The sequence below is a fragment of the Topomyia yanbarensis genome, chromosome 2 (genome assembly GCF_030247195.1).
Source record: "Topomyia yanbarensis strain Yona2022 chromosome 2, ASM3024719v1, whole genome shotgun sequence".
Lineage (NCBI taxonomy): Eukaryota > Metazoa > Arthropoda > Insecta > Diptera > Culicidae > Topomyia > Topomyia yanbarensis.
In genome coordinates, this window is record NC_080671.1 from 198602125 (window position 1) to 198629565 (window position 27441).

Genomic DNA, 27441 nt, shown 5'->3' on the forward strand with positions numbered 1-27441 from the left:
TTTATTTCTGATTTTTACATTCTAATATATTTACAGCAGGTGTTACGAAGCATCCCGGTAAAACCATTCGGAATTTGAATCGGAATCCTGAATGGAATCAGTATGGATTCCAACTCAAATGCAACAACCGATTCTGAGCCGGAGCCTTACGACACTAATTTTCGGTGGCTCATATATACCTAAATGAATGGCAAGAATAACTCAAATAAATATGATAACTAACTTCTATCTTTACGCCAATCAGTAGTAGTCTTATTTTAAGCTTTTTGATCATTATTTTTAATGGAAAAATGAATAGAAATGCTATGGCTATTATCTGAGCCGTTTCAAAATCTATAATTTAGTGAAGAAAATTAAACCGAAAAAGGTGCATTTTTAATATTTCGACACGGATAGGGGCTCAAGTCGCAAACTGTGTTTGTTTCATTGTGTTTCATAGTTTTCAGTAATTAAAATACACAAAAAAGATAACTGAATAACAAATATATATATATATATATATATATATATATATATATATATATATATATATATATATATATATATATATATATATATATATATATATATATATATATATATATATATATATATATATATATATATATATATATATATATATATATATATATATATATATATATATATATATATATATATATATATATATATATATATATATATATATATATATATATATATATATATATATATATATATATATATATATATATATATATATATATATATATATATATATATATATATATATATATATATATATATATATATATATATATATATATATATATATATATATATATATATTTATCTATTTTAGTCTGCTTTCTTCTGGTGGCATAGTGGCAATGAAAAAGGACCCCATTCGGGTTATATTTATCATCGAGTTCGCAACATGATCAAAGCATTACCTAAAGAGTTGAAAAAGTACCAAAGAATTTCTGGACCCGAGGTGGCAAATTCAGTTTCAAATGCAATCCTGGAAAAAGCAACTCAACTATCGACAGTCATGGCTTCCTTAGAAAAATACAACGAGATTAAGCAGGGAATGGACGAATGCTTCCCGCTGCACAAATTATTACTCAAAGAAAAAAAAGGTACCAAAGCTATCATCCAAACATTTCCACATATAACATCGTTCAAAGGAAGGATGGTAAGTTCTCTTACTATTTCAAATTCATTATGTACTAATTTCAATCTATTTTTTAGATCCATGCCGCATTCTACCGTTTGAATCCTACCGTTGCAAAAGATATTGATTTCACACCCATTTTGTCCCAAGGGTTGCTTCTACTTCCAAACAGCTTCAAGGAAGTTGAGGACGGTATGTTGTATTTTGTGCGTATCGTCGACTAGTTGTGGTTCATGTTATTCTACTCCCTTGGACAATGATGTTTCAAATTCGTCCAATGAATGACGTTCGTTGGTCCAACGTTGGTCGACGTCCAACAAACCGTTCAACAGATCGTTTCCATCGTTGGACCCTTGGACGATTTTGAGAATTTTTTTGGCTTCACAGTGGGCAGTTGCAGTTGAAAATCGAAATAGTAAACTTTCGATTTTTCTTCCATTTTTGGTATGCGTAACTAAAGCGCATCTTGTGTATATTCCCACTGAGACGTCCAAAAAATTGTTTCAAAATCGTTCAACACGGGTCCAACGATGGACGTTTGTTGAACGGTTATTTGGACGTTGTCCAAATTGGTCCAACGAACGTCCTTCATTGGACGATTTTGAAACCAACCGTTCTTAGAGGGTTATAGCATCATGCGCATACCCTCTAAGAACGGTTGGTTTCAAAATCGTCCAATGAAGGACATTCGTTGGACCAATTTTGACATCGTCCAAATAACCGTTCAACGAACGTCCATCGTTGGACCCGTGTTGAACGATTTTGAAACAATTTTTTGGACGTCTCAGTGGGTAATGAATACCAGTTGCACACTCTAAAAATGAAAGACACAAGCACACTATTTTAAATTTTCAAGCGCAACCAGCATATATTAAGCATTCTTCGTGCACACATTTCAATCTACTTCCTTATCAATATTTTTTATTCAGAAATAAACTACACTCAGATTCCCAAAATTCCAGTTTTACCGATAATTTCTTTCCTTCATTCAATATAGTTCATCTAAGAGGATTGCTCAGAATTTTCGCAAGCTTGTCTAAAAAAGGAGTTCACGCATCTGGTGATATGGTCTGGGATTCGCCAGAACAACTCTATGCTGCACCTGTCATCCAGTGGACGCAGGTATTAAACAAAAATGTATTTAGTAGTATTAAATAACTGTTTGACTGTTATAATTATTTTTCAGAACTTGACTGATTATTTGGCACTGGCAGAGCTAACGCCGCATCTGGTTTGCGAAGCCGACAAGTTTAAAACAGGAACATACAGTGTTCTTATGGATGGGGTGATCATAATGACGGACTCGTCCATCAGAAACGTCATTGACACGTTCTTCAAGGCCTTCTTTGTCTTTGGGGTACCAGTTCCGGCACGGCTTTTAATGTTAGAAGAACTAATGTCCATACTTGTGTATAAAACGCGGAATCAAAGCTCACGCAAAACAGTAAATCAAATTGCAATGTCCATAAATGAAACATTAAATGCTCAGCTTGTTTAAAATATATAATACATGAAATAATTGGCATAAACATTCATTTTATTTAAAAGAATTCCAAAAACAATTAAAAAACTCAATTTTCCATGATAATGAGTAAATTTTACACATTTAGGCATATAAACAAAAGTGAGTTATTTCTACTCAGTTTGGTCATAAAACAGGTTTACTCAAAAATGAGTAGACCCCCTTCTACTCATTTTTGAGTAGGTATGGTTTTCACTAAACTGAGTAGCATTCGACTCATTTTTGGGTAGCCGTGGATAAGCGTGTAGAGTAATTTGATAGTTCTGCGTCACGGCAAGATATAAAATTGTCAACAATTGCTTAGTGAACTGCTTTATTGTGATTGGGATCACGATTTATGACTTCCACAGAGGAGAGAACACTTCGGGGGAAGGATTGAGTTTGGTAGTAAATGACAGCTAATTTGCCTTGCCCCTTCTCTGTTGGTTAGCAAGGTATCGGTTGTCACTGTTATAGCTGCAAATCGCTCTATACAATCTTGCGCCCTCCTAGTGGAAACGCATGGCACAGCACAGTGCTTAGGCGCAATGATTGACTTGTAAAGATATAATAAGCCACGGTAGTAATTGTGGTTTTAAGAGTTGATAAATTATATTTACAAATTATCACTGAAGTCACCACCGTGTCAACTTCAGAAGCGTAAAAACTTTTCGCAATTTTTTCGCATTGTTGACTGGCCACTACTGGTGGTGATCTAGGGTATACTATGGATTCCCGAGTAGTATGTAATGGTTATGGAAAAATATGTCCAGTGTTGTTTTGAAACAAACTTTTGAATTAATTTGTTTGTTGGATTAAAAACTGAGCGCATCAGACATGACAAGTTACTCTGGAATGGTAGCAGTACAAAGTGTTGTTAACGCTTTGCTTTGGATGAAGATGGGTTTGCTTCATTTAATTTCAAAAGTTACTTTTCAGGAACAATTTAAATTGACTTGTTAGAAATGTCAATATAGCCATATCGAAGGCGTTTTTCTTTGCTCATTACCACCTGTCACTGTTTTGTGACGTAATGGTAAATCAGTGTTTAACCAGTTAAATGAAATTTTAATAATCCCGTTGGATATGTTGTACGACGAAGAATAAATGGAAAAAAGCTCAAAACTGCCACATCTGACATTTAGAAAATTGAAATACATGATAGGGAAACCGGAGCTAGTTAGCGGTGTTTTAAGTTTTCATTTTTATCGCTTTGGTTTAGGTAGATCGTACAAAATAGAACACGAGGGCAGAAGGTTGGCAACATCTCTGAATTTTACCAATGCGTTTAAGTTGGCCATATGTTTAGGGTGTTAACGGTACGCCAGAAAATAAACAATCGCATTGAAATTCAATTACTTCAGGCGCCCTAATAGAAATGCTGGATGATTTCATTATAAATATTTTGACTTCGACGGATTCAAAAGCAAATTTTCGATATTCTCCAGGCGATTGGTCCAAGTAAATGTCTCCTGCATTGACGAGACAAAGATTCTTTTACTTTAGACGGATTTCCAAAAAATAAAAATATTTGAAGACCATTTTTGCACTGTAAACGTGCATCACCGCTAATTTACCCCAACCTCACATTTTATGGAAAAGTATTAAAAACTATGTTTTTGTTTGATGTTAGGAGTAATGTCGAATACTGCAAGCTGTTTTCCGTATGTATGTTTAACCCAAAATTTTTCTTCACCAAGGAGAAATATAGCATAGTGCATATTGCATTCGCCTGCTAAGCCAAACCAAGTTTCGGTTCATTGATTCTCATCAGCTTAAATTAAAAATACTTTCCTTACGGGACATCACATAGACTAAAGGTTTGCTCGGAAACAAGCATGGGAAAATTCGTTCAATCGCGCGACTGTTGCTAACTGTGGATCACAAAGTAACCAAAATTTTGTGTTCAGTAATTAACCATGAACAACGCACCAATGGAGAAGTCTAATAACTTCAGAGTAGGTCACTAGATGGGCAAACTGCGAATAAAAAGTAAAGCTTAAAATTTTTAAGAGCAGCGTCAATTCTTCGCTCGTGAATGTTTGTCACGTAGCTTCGCGAAGCTCGCAAAGGTTTCTTCATACATGAATAAAACATACTACCTATTTTTTCACTGGACTTTTTGCTGACAGATCGTGTTATGGGTAATTTTGTGATACACTACTAGCAATTTGATCTACTGAAGTTACTTGCAGCTCATTTGTTAGCGGTGCATTGTTGCAAATTTTCAAAAACATTGATTATCAGCTAGTTTTAAAATGGTAGATGGTTTATATTGCGTTATATAATGATTCGGTAGATTATTCTTGTTTAATAAGCGATCTACGAAAAAAGCTTCGAGTGATCAAAGTCACCCCGATGATCAAAGACACCCCGGTTTACGGTACATCATTCAACAATCATTATTCCACTTGGACAAGATCATTCGTATTCCCCTCGCATATCTAATGCTCTGTGGACTAGTTCGCTAGTTGGTTATATAAACACTAAACAAACAAAGAAATTAATTTGCTCAATTCACAGAAATAACAGCTATATTGGCATCACCCGGTGGATATGTGTTCCCTCACAATGTTACCAAATTAAATAAAATTATATACAACAAAATATGTGCAATTATTCACTTTTTAACGACATTGAATTAGCTAGACATTATTAAGTCGGTAAAGTTATGAATATTTTAGAGCCATAGTACTCAGGTGAGAGCAAGGATGTGAAATATATAGATCGGAAAACTAGAAGTGGCAAGGTCATTAGAAACAGGCTTAAAATCTTGCGGACTAATCTTTTGTCTTCTGCTGGCAGCAGTGGAGCTTAGGCAGTGTTACTACGAACCATTCAAGTCTACCAACATGTCCCACGGCAAAGATAGACCCTCTTTACCAGAACCGAAGCATATGTGCAATTAAAATAATAAAATTAAGATTACTACTTAGTTGCAATAAGCATGATCGGAAAAAATAACATAACCGAAGTAAGCTCATAAAGATAGCACTATTGGTAAATCACCTCATGAAAGTAACGTAGACGAAAAAGGCTGACCGTCGCTTGCAACCGTTTATTTCTTACAGCGGAGTTTTAGTAATTAGTACTAGTACTGTGCAGCTAGGGTGGGACAAAAAATAGATTCCAGCTCCGAGCAACTTTTTAGGTACCATTTGGGTCCTAGAACAACTGTGCAAATTCTTAGCTCGATCGGTGAAACTATATTTTTGCGCCCACTGTTTAAAGTTTACATGGGATTTTGTATGGGAAACCGATCAGAATGAAATAACAGGATTATAACAGAACACAATTTTTGTAACCTACTGTGTTATAAATTAGGTCTCGTTAGTAGTTAAAATAACAGAAATTTATAACAAGTATCAATGAGAGATATAGTTTTGAAATATTTCTGTTATGTGTTTCTGATCGGGAAAGTTAACTTTTACAAAATAATTCCTCCAGGAGTCGCCCATTACTTCCTAAAAATAAATCGTTATGTGGCTTGTTTAGGAAATTTAACAAAGAAAAAAAGTCTCGAAAACCACGAAACGATCTGATGCTTGCGAAAATAGTTATTAAGCAGAAACCGATTGATGTTCTGACGATTGATAAAATATTCATTTGTTCTAGCACCACTGTTGTTGGTTGTCCAATTATACGCAATTTTGTTTTAATTCTCTCTTAACGTATCTAAATCGTTTATCTATACTATTTGGCCACTTCGCAAGGTTTTGAGGGTTAAATTGAGGCTTCTTTTGTGCATAATAAGAGAAAGTTAAAAATTTTGTATATAATAAAATCGTCAGAAGCAGTGATGCTATGAAAAGTGAAATTTTCATCAATCTTCAGGGCATCAATCGGTTTTTGTTTAATAACTTTTTCCACAAGCATCAGATCGTTTTGCAATCTTTTAGACTTTGTTTCCTTGACAAATTTCCTATAAAAATCAGACATCTGTTTATTTTTAGGAGATAACGGGCGACTCTTGGAAGAATTAATTTGCAAAAGACAATTTTCCCATACGAAATCCCATGTAAACTTTAAACCGTGGGCGCAAAAATATAGTTTCACCGATCAAGTTAAAAATTTGCAGATTTGTTCTGGGAGCTAAATGGGACCCAAAAAGTTACTCGGAGCCAAATTTTATTTTTTTCATATAACCATGTCCCACTCTACTGTGCACCATACTGTAACCCAATAAAATATTCATTTCGGGATACTGATACCCGTTACGAACGATACTTGGAGAAACATATTCATCGACATTCCTAACATTGTTCGAGTGGCGAAAATGCGGTTGACTAGACCCATCCCAAAGGAATGGCAGACATTGATTAAAATAAAGTAACGTTGTGAACTTGTCAGTTTCCTGAGTGCCAGTTCCGTAACAACACGACGTATTACGGAAAACTATGCTCCGAAGCCACTACGAAAAATTTACTTGCTACAACCAACACAGTCTTCAACATGCGCTACGGAAACACAATCGACTAATAACTAATGCGCTTTGTATCTCGAAACCAACTGCCTGGACTAACAATGAAATAACGACGATTGCGTCTAGTTTCTTCAAACCAACGTCCAGCATCTCCAGTACAGTAGCGAGTGACGCCGATGAAGGCGGATTTACAACAACGGCCGGTAGAATTAAAACAATTAAGAACTTTCATCCGTGAAAGGCAAAAAAGTAGTAGCGATACTGGCAAGAACGTGAACGATAACTCGCGAGAGAACAGGTGAACAACGCGACTAATACTTCATCGCCAAGAAAATGGAAATCAACACGCACCAACAAAGTGCCCTATAAAGACTCGACAGACAGGTAGTAAGTTTGTCTTTTTGGTGTATCCAACGGGGAAACAGATAGAAATGGTGAGTTGAACGAAAGCAATTATGCAAAAAAAATCCCCCCAGACGCAGGATTCGAACCTTTATAACCTTTGGGACTCCGGCATAATGTACGAACTTTTATGCTGTCCCTGGGATATGATGATGTCGCAGGAAGAACACATGATTATAGCATTGGCGATAGTGATCGTATCCTGCCTCTAAAGCGAGATCACGCACAACTACTACCTGTCTCTAAAGCGAGCTCCTAAAATCCGACGGTCATAAATTGATAGTTGATGGATTTATTCACCTCTTCATTGCTTGCTGAGTAATATTTGGATAGTATTTGTTAATATTATTTTTTGGGACCCAGTTAATTTATTGGTGTTCTATTGATGAGCTTGTTTATTCCCCACTCGATTCCTTAACATCCTCCTAGGTTTATTCTTGATGCATGATCAATAGTTAAGACAAGCGTTCAGTTACCTGGCGCATTTCGCTCGTGTATGGTGCGCATTAGTAATGCAGTAAAAATACTGTTATTGTTATTGTGAGCACTGTGTGCAATTTGTTGCTCAGCTTCCGTACAATTAATGAGGCGCGTGTTGAAAAATAAAATGCGTTGCAAATTACAAAGTTATCCTTATTCCATGTACAAAATGTGGTTCTGGTACGATTCCAAAATCGACTCATACTAGAAGAATATATCCGCAAGAACAGCGTATATGGAGGAAGGTATAGTCAAGGTACGACTACACGATCTGTCTCTGGGTACACCTAATAGCTCAATCCGGAAATTCATGATGACTCTTGGAGGAATTGCTCCCTCGATATTACAAATGGTGTTCGGGTGGTAAGAATGGCGCTAACTGCTTTATTTCTTCCTTTGTGACAACGAGTAATGAGTATGGCACGCACAGACCACGCTGTGCGCTTATGACAATCAAACTGCCTCGTATCAATTCTGTTGACAATCTACAAATAATGGAAAACATCGGAAAAAAACAATCAACTACGACCAAAATAAACATCAATATTTCAACACATAAAGTGATATCATATACAATTGTTCATTGAGCAATAACGAATATTGAACCATTAACGACTACAGCCAGGGCTTTCTGTAACAACATCCAGTTGCTACAGAAAGCTCCATCCAGGATGCAGACAACATTGAGGCTTCACGACCGTAGTCAGTAAATCGAAGGAAGTACATCATAACAATTGACCGTGATCGTCCAAACAGTAGTAGCGACGATAGTATGGACGAAAGATGCAATCAAGGAAACAAACCGAATGATCTTCAGGCCTTGTTATAGATTACACTGAAAATTCTCCATCGCTACGGACAACAATCTCCGCACGTCATGGAAAATTGCATGCGCACAATTCAATGGCAACACCTTGCCTTCTTCATATAGAAAGGTTATGTTATCGCTCCAAACATCGACTTTTTAACCGAGGCTCTGAGGACCGTATTTCATTTGACTCAGTTCGACGAGATCGGAAAATGTTTGTGTTTGTATGTATGTTTGTGTTTATGTGGTAAAAAATATCACTTCTGTTTGTCAGAGATGGCTCTACCCTTTGCATAAACATAGTCTCAAATGAAAGATACAACTTTTCCATCGGCTGTTATCGAATTTTTCATTGATTGGACTTCCGGTTCTAGAGTTACGAGTTGAAGAGTGCGGTCACACAGCAAATTTCCATATAAACTAGTACCACTATAAAGTCCAGTTTATATAAAAATAAGTAAAATTACTTGGATCTAGATCAAGAATGACCAATGGAAGTATCTTTGACCACATTGACGGTTCTTGATGCCCCCGGGGAACTTGTCAAGTTCCAAATTAATGTCATACCTACTTCGCAGCGAATTATTGACCGATTTGTTCAAACTTGATTTCAAATGAAAAATACAGTACCCCTATTCACTACCTGCTATTGAATTTCATTCAGATCTGACTTTTGGTTTCGGAGTTTTAGGTTAGTTTGTAAGGTCCCAGAGGAATTTCCCATATAAACCGTTACAATCTTAATAACTCAGACGTTCAAAATCTATTAAAATGGACATAAAATTACTTCGATTTGCAGATCAAGATCACCGATGGCCAAGTAAAGATTCTTTGAAGTTATTGTCCACTCTCGACAATACCAAAAATCTCGGGTTCCGGGCATATTACAGAATGAAAGTCACGTCGGTTCTTTGGTGATAACTGAATTGATTTTCACAAACCAAGTTTAAAATGGAGTGTATAATATGGTTCGTGTTAAGACATATTTCAAAACTGGCAAAAGTCCAATGTAGCTGAAGAAATTCTTCATCCAGTGCTATCATTATTTCATTTTTTGATGCTTTGCGACTTAGCCCGATCTGACTTAACACCGACCATATGCGATTGGATGTTGCACCGCCAATTAACTGTTTTTTTCTGCACTAAGGAGAGAATTGTTTAAAACCATCCTTACATCGAGCACAAAACCTATAATTACATTAGTTAGATGTTAGATGTTGTTTATTATGGAAGATTTAACCCTACGGGTCATTCTCTACCGTTCCGAGCAAGTAAGGGCGCTATAACCCTGGTTCATTAGCCAGTGCAGGGTTAAATACTTCTGTCCCATCCCAGGAACCTAGGACCAAAAGAGTGACATTAACCCTCTTAACAAAGTCACTCCCAACGATTTATCATACCAACATCAAATTGAAGCGGTTGTATACGGTTGTCCACGTTTCTTCCTTATTCAAGGTTCAAAATAATCCATTGAAATAATTATTCATTGAATGAATAATTTGATTGCCGTATTATTTTGAATCATCTTTGTTTTGTACGCTGCACAGTTGGCCTGGCCACTTTAATGCTTGTGTCATATTCAATATGTGCCACAAACATTAATAATGACAAGAAAAATTGTGGACGAGCGTCTGCAATTTTCCAGGATCCCTACATATATTGGCTGTGTATGTGTAGACTAGACTACACTAGACTAGACGGGTCATCTACCGTTCACAAATTAGTTATGGATTTGTTTTGGAATTAGTTATTTCGACTTCGTCTCATTAGAATTCGACACTAACTTAGTGACAGGACTAAGCTAGTGCCGGATTGGCCTGCCTTGCAGTGATAACATTATTTTCTTAAATACATAGTATCTATGTTAGCAATGTTTTTGCAAGTCTGCTTCGAAGCACTTTTATCGTTAAAGTTAGCTCTTGCTTAAGAAACTATCCTTCACAACAAACGACGATAGCAGCAACTGTTTATATGGGTGAAGTGCGCATTTTATGAGGTTATACGGTGGGAGAACCTCAACAAGATGTGCTGTTTAAATAGCTTTGGTTTGAACGATCCAACTAAAATCAACATTGAAGCTTGTACACCACGAAAGACAGCAGAACTGCCATCGGAAAGGTATTAAATAAAGCGGAAAAGAGTAAACAACACGAAATAGCTTCATATTTATGGTCTCTGGGTTTCCCACTGTAAATGCATACATATAGACATACATACCTTGGCAGCAAATTGGAAATGATTCGTTCTGCTTCCTCAGGCGATGGCGGTGAGTATTTGCCGTCCGGTGGTACCGGAAGTGGGAGTAAAGGGACATTTGCCTCGTCAGTCGGTTGAAAATCAGGTACGAATTTTGCCCTAGGGAGATAGAGAGTAGGAAAAAAAGTCAGGAAAAGGAATGAAAGAGCAATTGGGTAAAGGTAAACATTAAGAGTCAGCCGACGGGCCGGTACCGACTCTGCTGCTATTCTATGTATCGAGCCTAGACTATGCCGCTGGCCGGGATCGTTGAATCTCTGTCAGCGATTCAGCTATTGAAATAAATAATGTGTTCAGCTTCGGGATATGTATGGAGTATAGAGCTATCATTTTGTGCATACGGATATGTGGATCTTTTTCCACCGAGTATACATTTTGTTCTACACCGGGAGAAATTTTATTATCATAGTATTATGTAGGCTGGCTGTCGTACAGATCATCATGTTGTTATGTAGATATGATTGGGCTAGACTCTAGTTGCTAGACATATTGGTAATATAGTAATAAGCTGGCAGTAATAGTATGCTGGTGGAAGTGAAGGAGAAAAGTGAAATAGTTGCAACGACCTAGGATATGCTGACGTAATGTGGAATAGGATATAAATTTATCTCAGATGTCAGACTGTAATACGATTTGTCAAAACGATTTGGGTGAACAATTGGATGTCGCTAAACTGGTTGATATGATACATGATATTGAGTAGTAGCTCGGTCGGGCAGTGATTAATCTGTTGCATTTTTACTACTAGTAACAATAAAATTAATATCCAGGTCAAACAAAAATTGGAAGAAAATATTAGGTCTAATCGAACGGTTGGCTTTGGAGTCTATGAAATATTTATTACCAGTTATTGTTTTATATGTATGTATGTTAAAGTAATGTGAATATTTTAATGCGATTCTGGTACAAATGCCACTCTGTGAAAAAACGCCGAAATCTATGCATGGGGGTGGCCTAGAGTAGTTGGTACGACACTCGCGTGGTAAGCCTGGGTTCGTTTCAAAAACCTCATATATAGAATTAGATAATGTGTTCTAATCCATAAAAGAGGTGATTGACCTGTCGGTTAAAACTTCCATAATGCGAACGAACAATTTTTTTATTCATGCCACTTTATCAAATTGGCGGACACATTTTATTACGGTTCTTTGGCAGTGACTCGACACTTTATGCCATCGCTGTTTGCTGTATTTCGCCGCGACAGCGAGTGATTTCTGACCGCCTCTGGCTGTAAAGCGATAAAATTTGAGTGTGCTAGAAGTGCTCCCGGAAGATTCTTTGGAAAGCTATAAAGCTGTGCTGGTTTGTGCCAGGATCTGGAATGGATCTACCCTGATTGGTTGGAAAGGAGGCAGCTGTTTACGGTGCATTCTTTTACGAGTAACTGAACAAGCATTGAGATTGGGTTGATTTTTCTTGCCACCAGTTTGCGAAAATATGTACAATTTTACAGTTATAAGGAGTCTCCAAATGGGTTATTAAAAAAATCAAAAGAAGCATGATGTATCGCATTTAACATGTTTTGTTCACAATACAATGAACCAACTTAGAAGCTTTAAACATGGCAGAGAATTTTCAAGCAAATATTAAGGGTTAGTTTGATTATATGGTATAGTAAAGTTGGCACTTAACCCTCCGCAGATCAGATGAGAATCAAATGCAGAGACGTATTAAAATTGAAATGTTGTTTTTTGGTCAAGTGGAGAGAAAAAGACTTTTTATCAATTTATTTTCAATACTTCAAATTTGTCTCCTTCAAGATTACATAAAACGGAAAGTCTTTTGGTTTGTGATTAGCAGTGATGCACAGTCCCTGAAAATCTGTCCAAAAGCCAAAAATGGCTTTGATTGACCGGAGAAAGTATACACTACTGTTTTTGGGAGCACATTGGTGTACAATTTTTAAATTTAAAAGGGTAATTACCAAAAACGCCGACTTTTTCTGTAGTCTCTATATATTTTATTAGTCCATCCAATTTTTGTATTACAAACACTGCACTGGTTCTTCGGGCCGATAGTAAGTGGTCCGGGTAAACGTACATGCACCAATGGAATATTGAACCCTTCCAAGCGTTTGGAATTATTTCACCGTAAAAAAACCTGTTTTAAGCCACCTAACGGTGCAATTGTGCCTTTCTCATTTCTATAAACTATGGCTCGGTGGCTGGTTATATTCAACATAATTGTGGAAATATCTATGACATTCTTAGTACACTTTGTTCATATACACAATGGCTTGCCAGCCACGAACTTGATGAGCTACGTGTCGACAATGAAACACTTGAAACAAAAAAATATCATACTTAATTAGCCTAATCAGCATTAATTCAATGTTATCTGCTTGCTAACTCATTTTGTCATGAGAGGGTGGGTGAGTGAGGAGGGCGAAAATCCCACGAACGGACGACTCCCCAGCTTTATTTGGTATGCTTTGTGATATAGTGATATAGGTATGACGGCTGTATGGGGTGGTGGTCTGAAGGTTGTTTTAAGGGGATTTTAAAGGGAGGGAAGTGAACAGTAGAGGGGGGGGGGCGGGGATAACCCCTCTCCGTATAGCCTCAACTACGCCCCTGTTAAAATCCAGAGACCTTATGGCAATAAAAAAAAAATGGTCGGAATTAGGTTGACGGTTTTCAGAGTGATTGCATAACCTTTCTATATGAGAAAGGCAAAAATGAGCCAAAATCCAAAAAAGTGAATTTTTGTCAAATTTTGTTTTCGAGTTTGCATCAAATCTCGACGTTTCATGCACTCCGGTCAGCATTCCTTAGAGCCAGTAGTCGCGTTCAGCTAGCCAAAACTGCAACCGATAAAGTGGTGCGTAGACTAGTGTACCGAGCAGCCAAAAATGCTTTCAAACTGGAGATAATGGGGTGCAAATCAAACTGATACAAAGTACAATACCGAAAAGCTGATGTTAATTCTTGGGGTAACGCTTATCGAGTCGTGGTGGCAATGGTCAAAGGTCCATCGATGCCAGTTGGAATGTATCCGGTTAAACTGAAAGACATCGGACGGCGGAAAACGTTGGATATATGCACTATCAATAAATGCATTGAGGTCCCATAATGAAAAATAGCAAAACAAGAAAAACGCTGTTGAAGCTGTACTTTTTCATGAGCCTTATGGATGATTTGTTTCAATTGAGAATTTGTTACCGTCGAGGTAAAACAATAAAAATTAAAGAAAGCATGATTAAAATATTGAATTGAAAATGTTAAATGTTACCTGTTTAGAGTTAAAACTTATTATACACGAATTAAAAATAATAAAACTTACCTTAGTTTAAAATCAAAAATTACACTCTAGAAACAAAATTTGATAGTTCGTTAGGAGAAATAAAAACACAATATGTTAATACACATATACAAAATACACCCCTGTTGTTGCTACCAACGTAATAAAAAGGTTAAGACTGTCGGAGTCGAAAAGGGAATAAGAAAAGGGAGCTAAAAAAGGGAAAAAGGAAGAGCTACTGGGTTCTGAGCGAAGGGAAAGGTCTATTCCGGTGCAACCATTCGACGAAGCACATCATCAAAGTTTTTTGACGAAGATTTTTAAAAGTGAAAATTAACACCGCAGTTGAATAATTAGTTATTCACCACGGTTCAAACTATCAACGATTCGGTGGAAAATAGATACGAATCAGGACCCGAAAATCTAGCCTGAAAGCTCTAGCTGCGGTTAGCAGAAGCGAGAATCCGCCCAGAGACAAACCCGTGGGAACCGATCGGTCCGGAAAGACGATCACGGGACACTCGAGGAAGGAATTCGTCCGACACGTGTATAGCGAAGCACGAACTCCAAGCAGGCACACGACGACTAGCAGCCAGCGATCGTCAAGAACCACGCGGGCGGCGACGATCGCTACAGCGTATTCCAGCTTCTCCCGCCCAGCGATCTACATAACGCCACAGCGTAGATCACTTCCCGCCTTCAACATCACCATCACGAGCAGCAGCAGCAGCAGCCGGCCGGCCAACATACACGCCACACCAGACACACATTGTAAGTTGATAGGGAATAAAAGTGTAAATGAAAAAGAGTTGTTTTACGTTTCTTCCCGGTCCCTTAATCAGCATCTTTATTGAAGAGCCGACCCTGAGAGCAAGCGTGCTACTCACGATCGAGCTAGCGGCCCGAAAAAGAAGGCTGTTGCAAAGCCCAGCCTCACTAGATCCCCGTGGCTTGACCAGGGATCGAGGTCCTTGCACGGTTAACCCTTCTGGACCGTAGAGTAACAAATGGCGCCCAACTAAAATTATAAGCTGATTAAGAGATCGAAGTAACGTTTAAACAAAGAACCCTAGAGTGTGTGAGGGAATAGAAAATTTCGTTTGATAGGTTAGGAAGTGAAAGGCTAAGATGGTAACCAAAAACGTGCTCCCCTGAATGATTAAGTAAAGTTATCAGTTTTACTAGACATCAGTCTACTAGTGCGCGTACGCCTACAAAAGCGAGTAATCATTGCAGTAATAGCATCGAATAGCGGGAGTTTTCGGATTTATTGATATATTTATCGCATATCGGGTCTTGATTCGGCCAATTGCCAAAACACTGATTTGTTTGGTAAAGAGCGAATTTATTTTGATTGCGAATATAGATACACCCTAGTTTAGTTAATTAGTGAATTAATAATTGCTGTTCAGTTCTGTTCAATCGACAGACGAGCACAATGGATTTGCAAACGCTGTACAGAAACATTGAAGTTTCTCACCTCTCTATTCAGGAGGTTGAGCACGAGCTTGCGACTCGTAACGTTCCTTTCGCAGTGGACGAACACGAGAGCATTAAACGCAGGAAGTTGAAGGATAGAATGAAAACGGAGAGAGAAACACAAGCTTTTAGTGTGTCTCCCAGCCGGAGAGGGGTTCGGGAGGAAATCGCAGTTATCGGTCCCACGCTGACGATAATTAGCGGATTGTTAGAAAACCCCAAGGCCGATGTTCGCCAACGAATGAAACTGAAGACACGGCTGATACATTACCGCGTCCGAATTTTTCTTCTTACCAAATCTCCAGGGTCTCATAAACATGGGCCAGAGATCACTCGGTTAGGAAAACAAGCAAATGCTATTTTCCAAAAGCATTTCCCTGCACTGAAGTTGTTAGACGATGGGTTTACGGATCCAAAGCCTTTGGAGGCCGACATTTCTTTAGCCTTGGAGGAAGTTCGATCGGAAATTGAAACTCTTAATGAAACAGTTTTGGGGATTGATATCGAAGAGGAAATGGGAGCTGTCGCTTTATCGACAGGAGGGCTAGTAAATAAAACATTAGAAATGAAAAAAATAGAAATGGAATCTTCGAAGGAGAGATCTAGGGAAATAATGAATGTGCTGAACGATTACGAGCACGGAAAAATAGAAAATACTACAGAGTTGATCAAACATTTCAAAGATTTTGTGCTTCAGACCACCGAGCAACAAAAGCAAATGAGAGAAAGGGAGATTGCATTAGATGAAAAGAGAATTAAGGAAGCTGAGGAAAACATGACGAGGAAGAAAAGACTTGAAACATTGCTGATTAACTTGAATGACAGATTACAGATTGATAATGAAATTTCTAATAGGAGCAAGTCCGCAACGGATGAGCGAAAAGAGGAAAAAACTGAACCAATTATAGAGAATCCAAGCGAGAGGAACTGCAAAATTCAAGAGAGGTCGGCATCTGAGAGCCGTAGCGAAGTAAAAACGGAGAGTTCCTCTGATGAAAGTATTTGTAAACCGATAAAAGTTGCAAATAAAAAGAAGAAGGAGAGGAAAGATAGAAAAGTTCATTTGAATAAGCGGAATAGGAGGAAAATAAGAAGGGTCATCGAACGATTCCACGGAAAGCTCAAATTTGTCTAGCTCGAGTTCAGAAACCTTATCAGACTCGTATAACGCTAGGAGGGGAAGGGGACTGACTAGAAAGATGAAGTGGGAACAGGAAAGTATTAAAAGAATACCAGTATCAGAATGGAAAGTAAAATACGATGGAAAAGATCAGGGTAGGCGATTAGCAGAATTTCTCAAGGAAATTAAAATGAGATGCAAATCAGAGGGCATTTCGGAGCGTGAACTATTCCGAAGCGCGATCCATCTTTTCGCTGGCCGTGCTAAGGATTGGTTCATGGATGGGTTTGAGAATCGCGAGTTTCGCACGTGGTCAGAGTTGAAACGCGAGCTCAAACGTGAGTTTTTGCCTCCTGATCTGGATTTCCAGATCGAACTTCAAGCCACCGCACGGCGTCAAGCTCGTGGTGAGAAATTTGTGGACTATTTCCACGAAATGCAAAAGTTGTTTCATTCAATGACGAGACCAATTTCAGAACGTCGTCGATTCGAGATAATCTGGCGTAATATGCGCTTTGATTATAAGAATACTATGACGGGCGCGGGAGTAAAAACTCTTACAAAACTGAAAAGGTATGGGCGAATCATTGATGAAAACAACTGGAACATGTTTCAAAAGCCACTTGATCCCCCGGTGCGCTCTAAAACTACTTACGTCAATGAAATTTGTACCAATCAGACCAAATCTAGCTATGCGAATTCTGGAAATAATTCGCAGAATAAACCTAAAAGTAAACCAAAAGGTGATGAAAGGGAAACAGATCGGTCTAAAGAACCAAAGGAGGGAAGAGGGGAGAAAAACGAAGGTTCGTTAGACCCAATGGAGGGTTCCGCGAAGGGTACCTGGCATACTTTAGTAGAACGATATAGACGCCCCCCTATCGGCACATGCTATAATTGCCAGAAAATCGGGCATCACTATGTCGAGTGTCCAGAAAATCGACGAAAATTTTGCACAATTTGTGGCTTTCCTGATGTTCTCACGCACTTGTGCCCCTACTGCCAAAAAAACACGCAGAATTCAGCTTGAGGAGGCAAGTTGAATTATCATCCACAAATCCTACCACTGAGATAACTCACAATCTACTGACGAATGGATTCAGACCTGTCTCTGAGTTTGATTACTGTTCAGATATGGAAGTAGACGAGATTTTTGTGAGATTAGGTGGCGATAACCGACCTTTTGCGAGAGTGTTTGTGATGGGGAAAGAGATAATCGGGCTGTTAGATAGCGGAGCGCAGAGAACTGTTTTAGGTATTGGATGTAAAAAGCTAGTGAGAGAACTAAAACTTGAAATATTTCCCACTAGTGTTTCAATGAAAACGGCTGCGGGAACACCTGTCGAAGTCGAAGGTTACGTTCACTTACCCATTACATTCAACAATGAAAACAAAATCATCCCAGCTCTTATAGCCCCCACATTGAACCGAAGGTTAATATTGGGTTTTTCCGATTTTTGGAAGGCCTTTAGGATACAGCCTACCGTAGAAACCGACAGCAACAGGGAGAGGGAATATTCAGATGTAGGAGAAGATTGGTCTATTGAGGAAGTGAATGTAGCGAGAGAGGAGGAAGGGAAGGATACGCTCACGGAGGAGCAAAGCTCACAACTCGAACAGGTTAAAGCTGAATTCAAAATAGCCATAGAGGGAGAAATGCTGGATGTTACTCCTCTCATCACTCATAAAATTGAACTTCAAAATGAGTTCCAGCATTCTCCACCTATTAGAATTAACCCATATCCCACGTCTCCGGACATGCAAAAGAAAATCAATCTAGAGCTAGATAAAATGCTTTGCCAAAAAGTGATTGAGCCGAGTAGAAGTGACTGGTCGCTTAGCACAGTCCCCGTAGTAAAACCCAATGGCGAAGTTCGCCTATGTTTAGATGCGAGACGATTGAACGATCGGTCTCGGAGGGACGCTTACCCCCTTCCTCATCAAGACCGTATATTAAGTCGACTGGGAGCGAGCCGATATTTGTCAACAATTGACTTGACCAAAGCTTTTTTACAAATACCACTTGACCCCGGTTCGCGAAAGTATACGGCTTTCTCGGTGTTAGGAAGAGGGTTGTTTCAATTTACCAGGCTACCCTTTGGACTGGTGAACAGTCCAGCAACGTTGTCACGGCTGATGGATCAAGTCCTAGGGTATGGCGAACTGGAACCGAATGTTTTCGTGTACCTCGACGACATCGTCGTTGTAAGCGAGACATTCGAAGCGCACCTCCGAACCCTATCAGAAGTGGCCAAACGACTGAAATCGGCAAATCTTTCTATCAATCTAGACAAGTCAAAGTTTTGCGTGAGCGAACTTTCTTATCTCGGATACATTCTGTCGCCGGAGGGATTGCGCCCCAACCCCGAGAGAGTAGAGGCAATAGTTAATTACGAGCGACCCACCTCACTTCGTTCGCTACGTCGCTTTTTGGGGATGGCGAACTATTACAGGCGGTTCATCCCCAATTTTAGCGAGATGTCTGCACCGCTTACCGATCTCCTTCGTAAAAAGCCGAAAACTCTTCCGTGGACGACGACAGCTGAACAAGCTTTTCTACAATTAAAAGAGAGTTTAATTGCGGCCCCCGTACTCGCCAATCCAAACTTCAATTTACCATTCCAAGTCCAGACGGATGCGAGTGATAGCGCTATCGCCGCTATCCTTACGCAGCAGCATGAGGGAGGCGAAAAGATAGTGGCCTATTTCTCTCAAAAGCTCTCTCCCGCGCAACAAGCATACGCAGCTTCGGAGAAAGAAGGTTTAGCCGTACTGTCAGCAATTGACAAATTTCGACCGTTTATAGAGGGAACTCGTTTTCTGGTGGTAACGGATGCAAGCGCGCTGACCCATATAATGAAGGGCAAGTGGCGTACTTCATCCAGATTAAGCAGGTGGAGTATAGAATTGCAGGGATACGATTTTGAGATACGGCACAGACGAGGCAAGGATAACGTCATACCGGATGCATTATCCCGCTCGTTGGAAACTGCAACATTAGAATCCGATGGAGACACCTGGTACATTGACATGTACAATAAAGTACTTGCGTCTCCAGATGAAAACATCGACTTTAAAGTTGAAGATGGGAAATTATACAAGTTTGTCCCTTCCAAAACAGAAGTTCTAGATTTTCGCTTCGAGTGGAAGCTTTGTGTTCCGGAGAAATCTAGAGCTGATATTCTCCGAAGAGAGCACGACGAAGCGCTTCACGTCGGATACGAGAAGCTAGTGGACAAAATCCGAATGAGGTATTTTTGGCCGAAGATGGCCGCCTCAGTACGAAAATATGTAGCACAATGCCGAGTGTGCAAAGAATGCAAACCATCGACCGTATCGCAGCATCCCACAATGGGTAATTCCAGGTTAGCAACCAAACCTTTTCAGATCCTAGCAATCGATTTCATTCAATCGCTACCCCGATCAAAGTCCGGGAACATTACTCGTATTGCTAGACCTATTTTCAAAGTGGACGGTCTTGGTGCCGGTTAAAAAGATCTCAACTCCACTTGTCATTAAGATCCTCGAGGAACAGTGGTTCCGTCGCTTTTCGGTCCCAGAGATTATTATCAGTGACAATGCGTCGACTTTCCTTAGCAAGGATTTCCAAGGGTTCATGGGGCGATATCAGGTGCAGCACTGGGCCAACTCAAGGCATCATAGCCAGGCCAACCCAGTAGAGCGCCTGAATCGCAGTATTAACGCTTGTATCAGAACTTATGTCCGAACTGACCAGCGACTTTGGGACACGAAAATTTCTGAGGTAGAATATGTGGTCAACAATACTTCCCACTCATCAACTGGGTTTACCCCCTTCAAAATTCTTTATGGTCATGAGCATATTATTAGTGGCGAATAGCATCGCCGAGATGTTGATACGCGGGATTCATCTGAAATAGAGAGACATAACCTAAAATTAAATGTAAATAAGGTTATATATGATAGTGTGAAAAAGAACTTATCCAAAGCTCACGAGAAAAGTTCCAGGGCCTACAATTTTCGATTCCGTAAGCCTGCTCCTGTGTACCAAGTAGGGCAGAAGGTTTTTAAGCGCAATTTTGCTCAATCTTCCGCCGCGGACGCATACAATGCCAAGTTAGGGCCCGCTTATATTGCATGTACAATTGTTTCTCGTCGTGGTACAAGCTCATACGAACTTGTTGATGAATTTGGCAAAAACTTGGGGATATTTTCAGCTGCAGACCTCAAACCGGGTACGTCCGAGTAAATCGGACAAATTTCTTCACCTCCGAGTGTAATTAGGCACTTAACTTTCAGCGTTTTGTACAGTTTTTGTGGAGCTATTGTGTAGCACCGCGTCAATCTTGTTTGAGTGATCATGATCGTTCGTTAAATTTGTTATATGGATAAGAGAGAGAGAGGGAAACGGATCGATGTAATGCGAATTGAAAGGCCTTTTCGGTTATCGCACTTCATCAAAAAGGGCAATTAAAATAATGTCACTTAGATGTCACTGTTTGTTTTGGGTGGGGAGCGAATTTGGAGATAAACCGGCAAATGTAATAAGACTTCATGTGAAATTCTCCAGCTCGCAATTTGCAGTTTTTAAAGAACTAGTTCGAACTGCAGCCACCAATTATATTCGTTGTGATTCTTGTCCTGCGAAGCAAGTGTTGAGATATGTTTTTCATTCGGTGTTCGTTACATCATTAATAGATTCGTTTAATTAGTTCCGGAGCGAGAATATTCTCTCTTCCTCAAAGCAAATGTTTGTTTTGGAAAATTGGGAGATGAGAAGATTCGATAATCGATCCACGAGCATAGAGTCGTTGAAAATAGCCTTCCATTATATGAATGAAAGCAACTATTCGATACTGTGACGCATACATTATTCGCTATTGTTTGTTTCGAGAGCATATTAAGGTGCAACTCAACCCTGGGCTGGTATTTCGTAGAACTTTAGAGTAAAACAAAATTAATTAACAACTTCGTTATTAATTAATTTTGAGGGGGAGTAGGTGGTAGTGTTACCGTCGAGGTAAAACAATAAAAATTAAAGAAAGCATGATTAAAATATTGAATTGAAAATGTTAAATGTTACCTGTTTAGAGTTAAAACTTATTATACACGAATTAAAAATAATAAAACTTACCTTAGTTTAAAATCAAAAATTACACTCTAGAAACAAAATTTGATAGTTCGTTAGGAGAAATAAAAACACAATATGTTAATACACATATACAAAATACACCCCTGTTGTTGCTACCAACGTAATAAAAAGGTTAAGACTGTCGGAGTCGAAAAGGGAATAAGAAAAGGGAGCTAAAAAAGGGAAAAAGGAAGAGCTACTGGGTTCTGAGCGAAGGGAAAGGTCTATTCCGGTGCAACCATTCGACGAAGCACATCATCAAAGTTTTTTGACGAAGATTTTTAAAAGTGAAAATTAACACCGCAGTTGAATAATTAGTTATTCACCACGGTTCAAACTATCAACGATTCGGTGGAAAATAGATACGAATCAGGACCCGAAAATCTAGCCTGAAAGCTCTAGCTGCGGTTAGCAGAAGCGAGAATCCGCCCAGAGACAAACCCGTGGGAACCGATCGGTCCGGAAAGACGATCACGGGACACTCGAGGAAGGAATTCGTCCGACACGTGTATAGCGAAGCACGAACTCCAAGCAGGCACACGACGACTAGCAGCCAGCGATCGTCAAGAACCACGCGGGCGGCGACGATCGCTACAGCGTATTCCAGCTTCTCCCGCCCAGCGATCTACATAACGCCACAGCGTAGATCACTTCCCGCCTTCAACATCACCATCACGAGCAGCAGCAGCAGCAGCCGGCCGGCCAACATACACGCCACACCAGACACACATTGTAAGTTGATAGGGAATAAAAGTGTAAATGAAAAAGAGTTGTTTTACGTTTCTTCCCGGTCCCTTAATCAGCATCTTTATTGAAGAGCCGACCCTGAGAGCAAGCGTGCTACTCACGATCGAGCTAGCGGCCCGAAAAAGAAGGCTGTTGCAAAGCCCAGCCTCACTAGATCCCCGTGGCTTGACCAGGGATCGAGGTCCTTGCACGGTTAACCCTTCTGGACCGTAGAGTAACAAATTGCAATTTTAGGGTAATCCCTAAAATTGCAATTATGCAAGAGAACTCATTTTTGATCAAAATGTACAAAGGATTGTAATGTTTTAATGGGCACTGCAGGTATCCAATGTAGAGCTTCTGATAGTACCGAACGCTTTGAAACATAATGTTAATGGCATTTTAACGTTGAAGCTCTGCCTGTATGAGTCGAGATAGTTGATTTCGCCAGTAAAGTTGTTCCAACAATAACTGATGAAATCTTGGGATACTGGCAATGGAGACCACCATCACAATCTCGATAACTGAAAAAATGGAGTTAGGTTACAGCTACCCAAGTAACCATAAGCATAAGTCATTGCACTATATTGGCTATACATTTGCACTAATGTTGCATTGAAACTCCATTACATCATTAACAATACAATAAAGCTCTATATTAGCATCAATAATGCATAACTGCACAGCCGACATATATCATTATCGCTTGCTCTATATGCTTATATAAAGAATCCTACCGGGAGGCCCGTAAGTAGATTAGGTTCACCGCCGGGGACTGTCCGAGTAGATCACAACAAAGTTGGGAACTGAATGGCTCACAAAAACGGGAGTTAAATTGCTCACGGAACGGAAAGGTCACCTCCGGGAATTATTATTGGGTATTTGGGATTACATTACATTACATTGGGATTACAAGAGAACAACCGTGAGCTAAATGGCTCAAAGGACGAGTAATTGAATGGAACAAGCTAGGCACCGAGTAAATTGCGTGTGATTCCCAACCAGACCCCTGAGGAAGAGGCAAGACGAATAGTAAAGAGTGTGCAACTGCACTACAGTGCAGGCTTTTGAAGCTGTTTAAACCTAACTATAAAATAAACACATACACACACTATACTATATTTCTCCATCAGGAGAAAAATTTGGGTGGAAGACTATTTTCCTTCACCAAGGAGAAATTAAGTAGAATTAGTTATGGAATTTGCGTTTCGACTTTGTCTCATCAGAATCTGATAAAATCTTAATGCCAGGACTAAGGTTATTCCGGAAAGACGGAGACACGCTTTCACTGGTTCTCATCAACTTTAATAGGACATCTTTTCTTGTGGGACATCACGCTTGTCTAGATGTTTGCTCAGGAACACAAATCATTATTACGTCATAGTGTACAGTAAATATTGCCAATTTATTATGGAGATATTCATGTTTCAAAATCGTTCCTAAATTTCGAATGTTTGTTCATAAGTAATCCACAATTCTACCGAAATAATGTGTGATCTGTTGATGCCGATTGCGTTTCATGTACACCAAAACAGTTCATCGTTCTGGGTACAATGTGTTCCGTGAAATCTCTTGAGGAACCTCCTCATTCCATAGTTTGCAGATACACGTGTTTTCATAGCTTTATCACCAATTCGTTTTTTTCATATTTTGCTTTATGAGTTAGGCGAATAGAACTGTCACTATAATTGGAACGATTTTCAAGTGCATATCTGTGTATATCAAATGTACTATACAAATGGCAGATTGACTTTTTGCTATTAGCTTGATTTGAAATTCCTGTATGAATGAAACTGTAACAATTTTTACAATTTGAATCACAGTTTTTTGTTACTACATTCCTTTCTCTAGTGATTACTATCGAGCGCGAAGTCAGTTTTAAAAATAAAATGCAAAACAGGTGCGTAGTAAAAAAAGAACAAAAGTCTGGTACTCACCTCCGGCCATTCATGCTCATGTATCCATCATCCTCAGACTGATGACCCTGGGAGGGGCTGTCCGGTTCGACCGGGGCGTGTGCTATCTCCTGCTCTTCCTCGAACTCCGACAGGACCTTGTCCAGCAGCTCCAGCGATTTTTCAACATCATCTGTGGTTCTGGATGGGAGAAAGTAGCGGTAAGCCGACAGAGAGAATATAATTAATTTTGCAATCAATTAGTAGCACACGCGATGATTGGATTGAAATTATGAGCACTGCCTTGTAATATGTGATTGGGTAGGGCTGTTCTATAATAAGCATAAGTTATTCAATGGAAATAGATGATGATGTATGAGATAGAAAACATTCGTCGGTATTCCATTGATCAGATTAATGATGAACGATAGTAATGAATGAACTCTTTAACCAGCATTGGTTGAATGGTTATTTTGTGCACACCTTCTGTTCTGTTAATTGATGGAATATGCATTGTTGCCAATCATTTAATAAAACATGGAAGCGTTGGTATCATCTTTTCTGAACAAAAATATGTTGATAATGTAGGTATATAATGTAAATGAATTTTTGAATCTTTGTATAGTTGATAGTACACGCAAGAAAAGGGAAGACAATTTTGTTAATCGAAGAATCGACAATGTGCGTGATTGAACGAATTGGTGTAGGAACCTTCAGCAAGTGAATAAATTGTTAAATATTCTAAAGCAATTGTTGAGTAATCCCGGTTTCGTGCTTTGTGGCGCTCTGTTTCACAAACAATTTATGAAATTCTTGTCAAACGTAACAAAGCGAGTGCATGGGTTACTCAATCATGGGAACCATTGATAAGAGCTCTGAATTCTGATGGGCGGGAAATAGCTATACTCGTGAATGGCTTTTCATTTGATTCCTGGTCCGGAGGCTTTCCCGTTTGGAATGTATCCCATTTAAAGAGTAAAGAGATGAATTGACATCTTCTTCAGTGTTTTAACGGAAATGTATGCATCCGATTCATCACAGGTCGGTAGGTACGTCCCTATTCAGATGCAGCGAAAGGGTTTCCAAACGAATGACATTTGTTTTTCTCTTCATTACGTGGTATGCAGGTTGGAAAAATCATCATTCATTAATAGCACATTTCACTGCTCGTAGACAATTTAGTGTCGTGCGGAACGAGCAATATTTTCCAAAATGATTCACCGGGAGGAAGAATTTTGGAGTGTCACTGGTTGGCTGGCTGTTGATGGCTGTCAATGGGTGGCTTTCATCAGCAATGACAGATATCGGAATTATTATTCCCTGCAGTAATGCATGTGAGACTTTGTGGGATGCTGGGAACATGAGTAAGCTGAAATTGAGTTTTCGAAACCAATCAGACGGATTGCCGAAATAATTGTGAGAGTTTTACCGATTGCCATCTATGTTCAACGTGTATGAGCAATAATGCAATGAGGCGAAATCGTTCTCGCTTATTATGAGTGGAGATTGAATTTGGCAGTCATCGTTTGATTGTGTGCATAGTGTGCTCTTCCGGATGGACGAGTGCGGAGTATAAACCAATCCCCGAAACATAAGAGTATGAATGAAGATAAGAAATACGCTTGATGCTTTCATTGGCCAGATCGTCAGGATGTCCGTGAGATTTTTCTCCCGGTAAAGCTTCTCTGCAGAAGATGGCTACTGTCGCTAGAGGAAGGCAAAGTTCCAAAGCAAATATTCGATGTGTTGATGGTTAGGAATAACTATAAGTGGTGCCAGATATTGTCTGATCACTACATTGAGAACCTATTGTTTTAAGCATCATGAGGACTTTTGGAAAATTCTGGCAAAGGGATCTTGTAACTGAACTCTTAGCCGACATCCCATCGTTGCCAAATTACATTATGTTTTATCAAATGTCTGAATTATTATGAACTCTTTTTTTGAAAGGATGTTCCGAAATATGGACAATTTTTCAAATTGGATGCTAAGTTTGAATAGGTTGATTGTTTTTAAATTATAAACTGACTCACCGAAAAATTGCAAACATTTCAATATTTGCTGAAGAAGTACTTTTTTGAGAATGTGCCTAGTTGAGACAAAAACTCAACATGATTAATTACGAGAATAACATTTCGGAAAGTAGATCGGCTATGAAGAAAATGACATTTTCCGTTTTGCCGCAGGTCAAGATCGGTTTTTATGAGAATTTGATTCTTGTGTTTTATTAATTATATGAACAACCTTTAAGCAGGATTGGAATTAACAAAAATCTCAAAATATTTCCAGTTAGTGGCTTTTAATAGTGTATATTTGAGTGCAAAATTTAATGGCGTGATAAAATTTCGTATACAAGATTCATTTTCAAGTTATAAACTTTAACAGTTTATCTTCCTAGAAGTAATTATACAGAATTTACTCCTACAGCCAATTTAGTTAGAGACTTAAAGACTTCATTAAAGTTTTCGAAAACGTTATTTCAAACAACTTTTTTGAAGATAGGAAGACTCCTTATATTTAATGTATCGAAATATGTTGGACTATACGTGAATGAAAACCTAAAAATAAAACAATAAAATTCACATTCTATTCAAGGTATGAGTCTCCGAAGCTTATAATATAAAGTTATATTGAAGAGAACTGGCTTTAACAAAATTTCCTAAATATCGTTCTATAAGTCGATTTGTTGTATATTTTCAACGAATTTATTTAACATGACATTATCAACAACTTTGTTGAAGATACCAAGTTTCGTGCTATTTTTGAAGAATTAATTTTTTCATAATTGAAGATTGATGGTTTCGAAATTATGTGATCTTGATCGTTGGAAAAGTTTTCGAACATTTTT

General features: G+C 38.8%; 1 protein-coding gene across 8 annotated transcripts in view; it reads right to left on the bottom strand.

Moving 5' to 3' along the window:
* The window catches only part of LOC131682614 (probable serine/threonine-protein kinase nek3), a 293923-nt gene that overhangs the window by 119506 nt on the left and 146976 nt on the right, over window positions 1-27441 (bottom strand). For 7 of the 8 annotated variants that reach the window (XM_058964235.1, XM_058964238.1, XM_058964243.1 and 4 more), the window contains 2 exons: window positions 24636-24794; window positions 10985-11122 (listed from right to left, as the gene is read on the bottom strand). In XM_058964235.1, coding sequence (XP_058820218.1) covers window positions 10985-11122; window positions 24636-24794 — 297 coding nt within the window. The remainder of the gene's footprint in view (window positions 1-10984; window positions 11123-24635; window positions 24795-27441) is intronic. The other variant, XM_058964242.1, reaches the window with a different exon arrangement.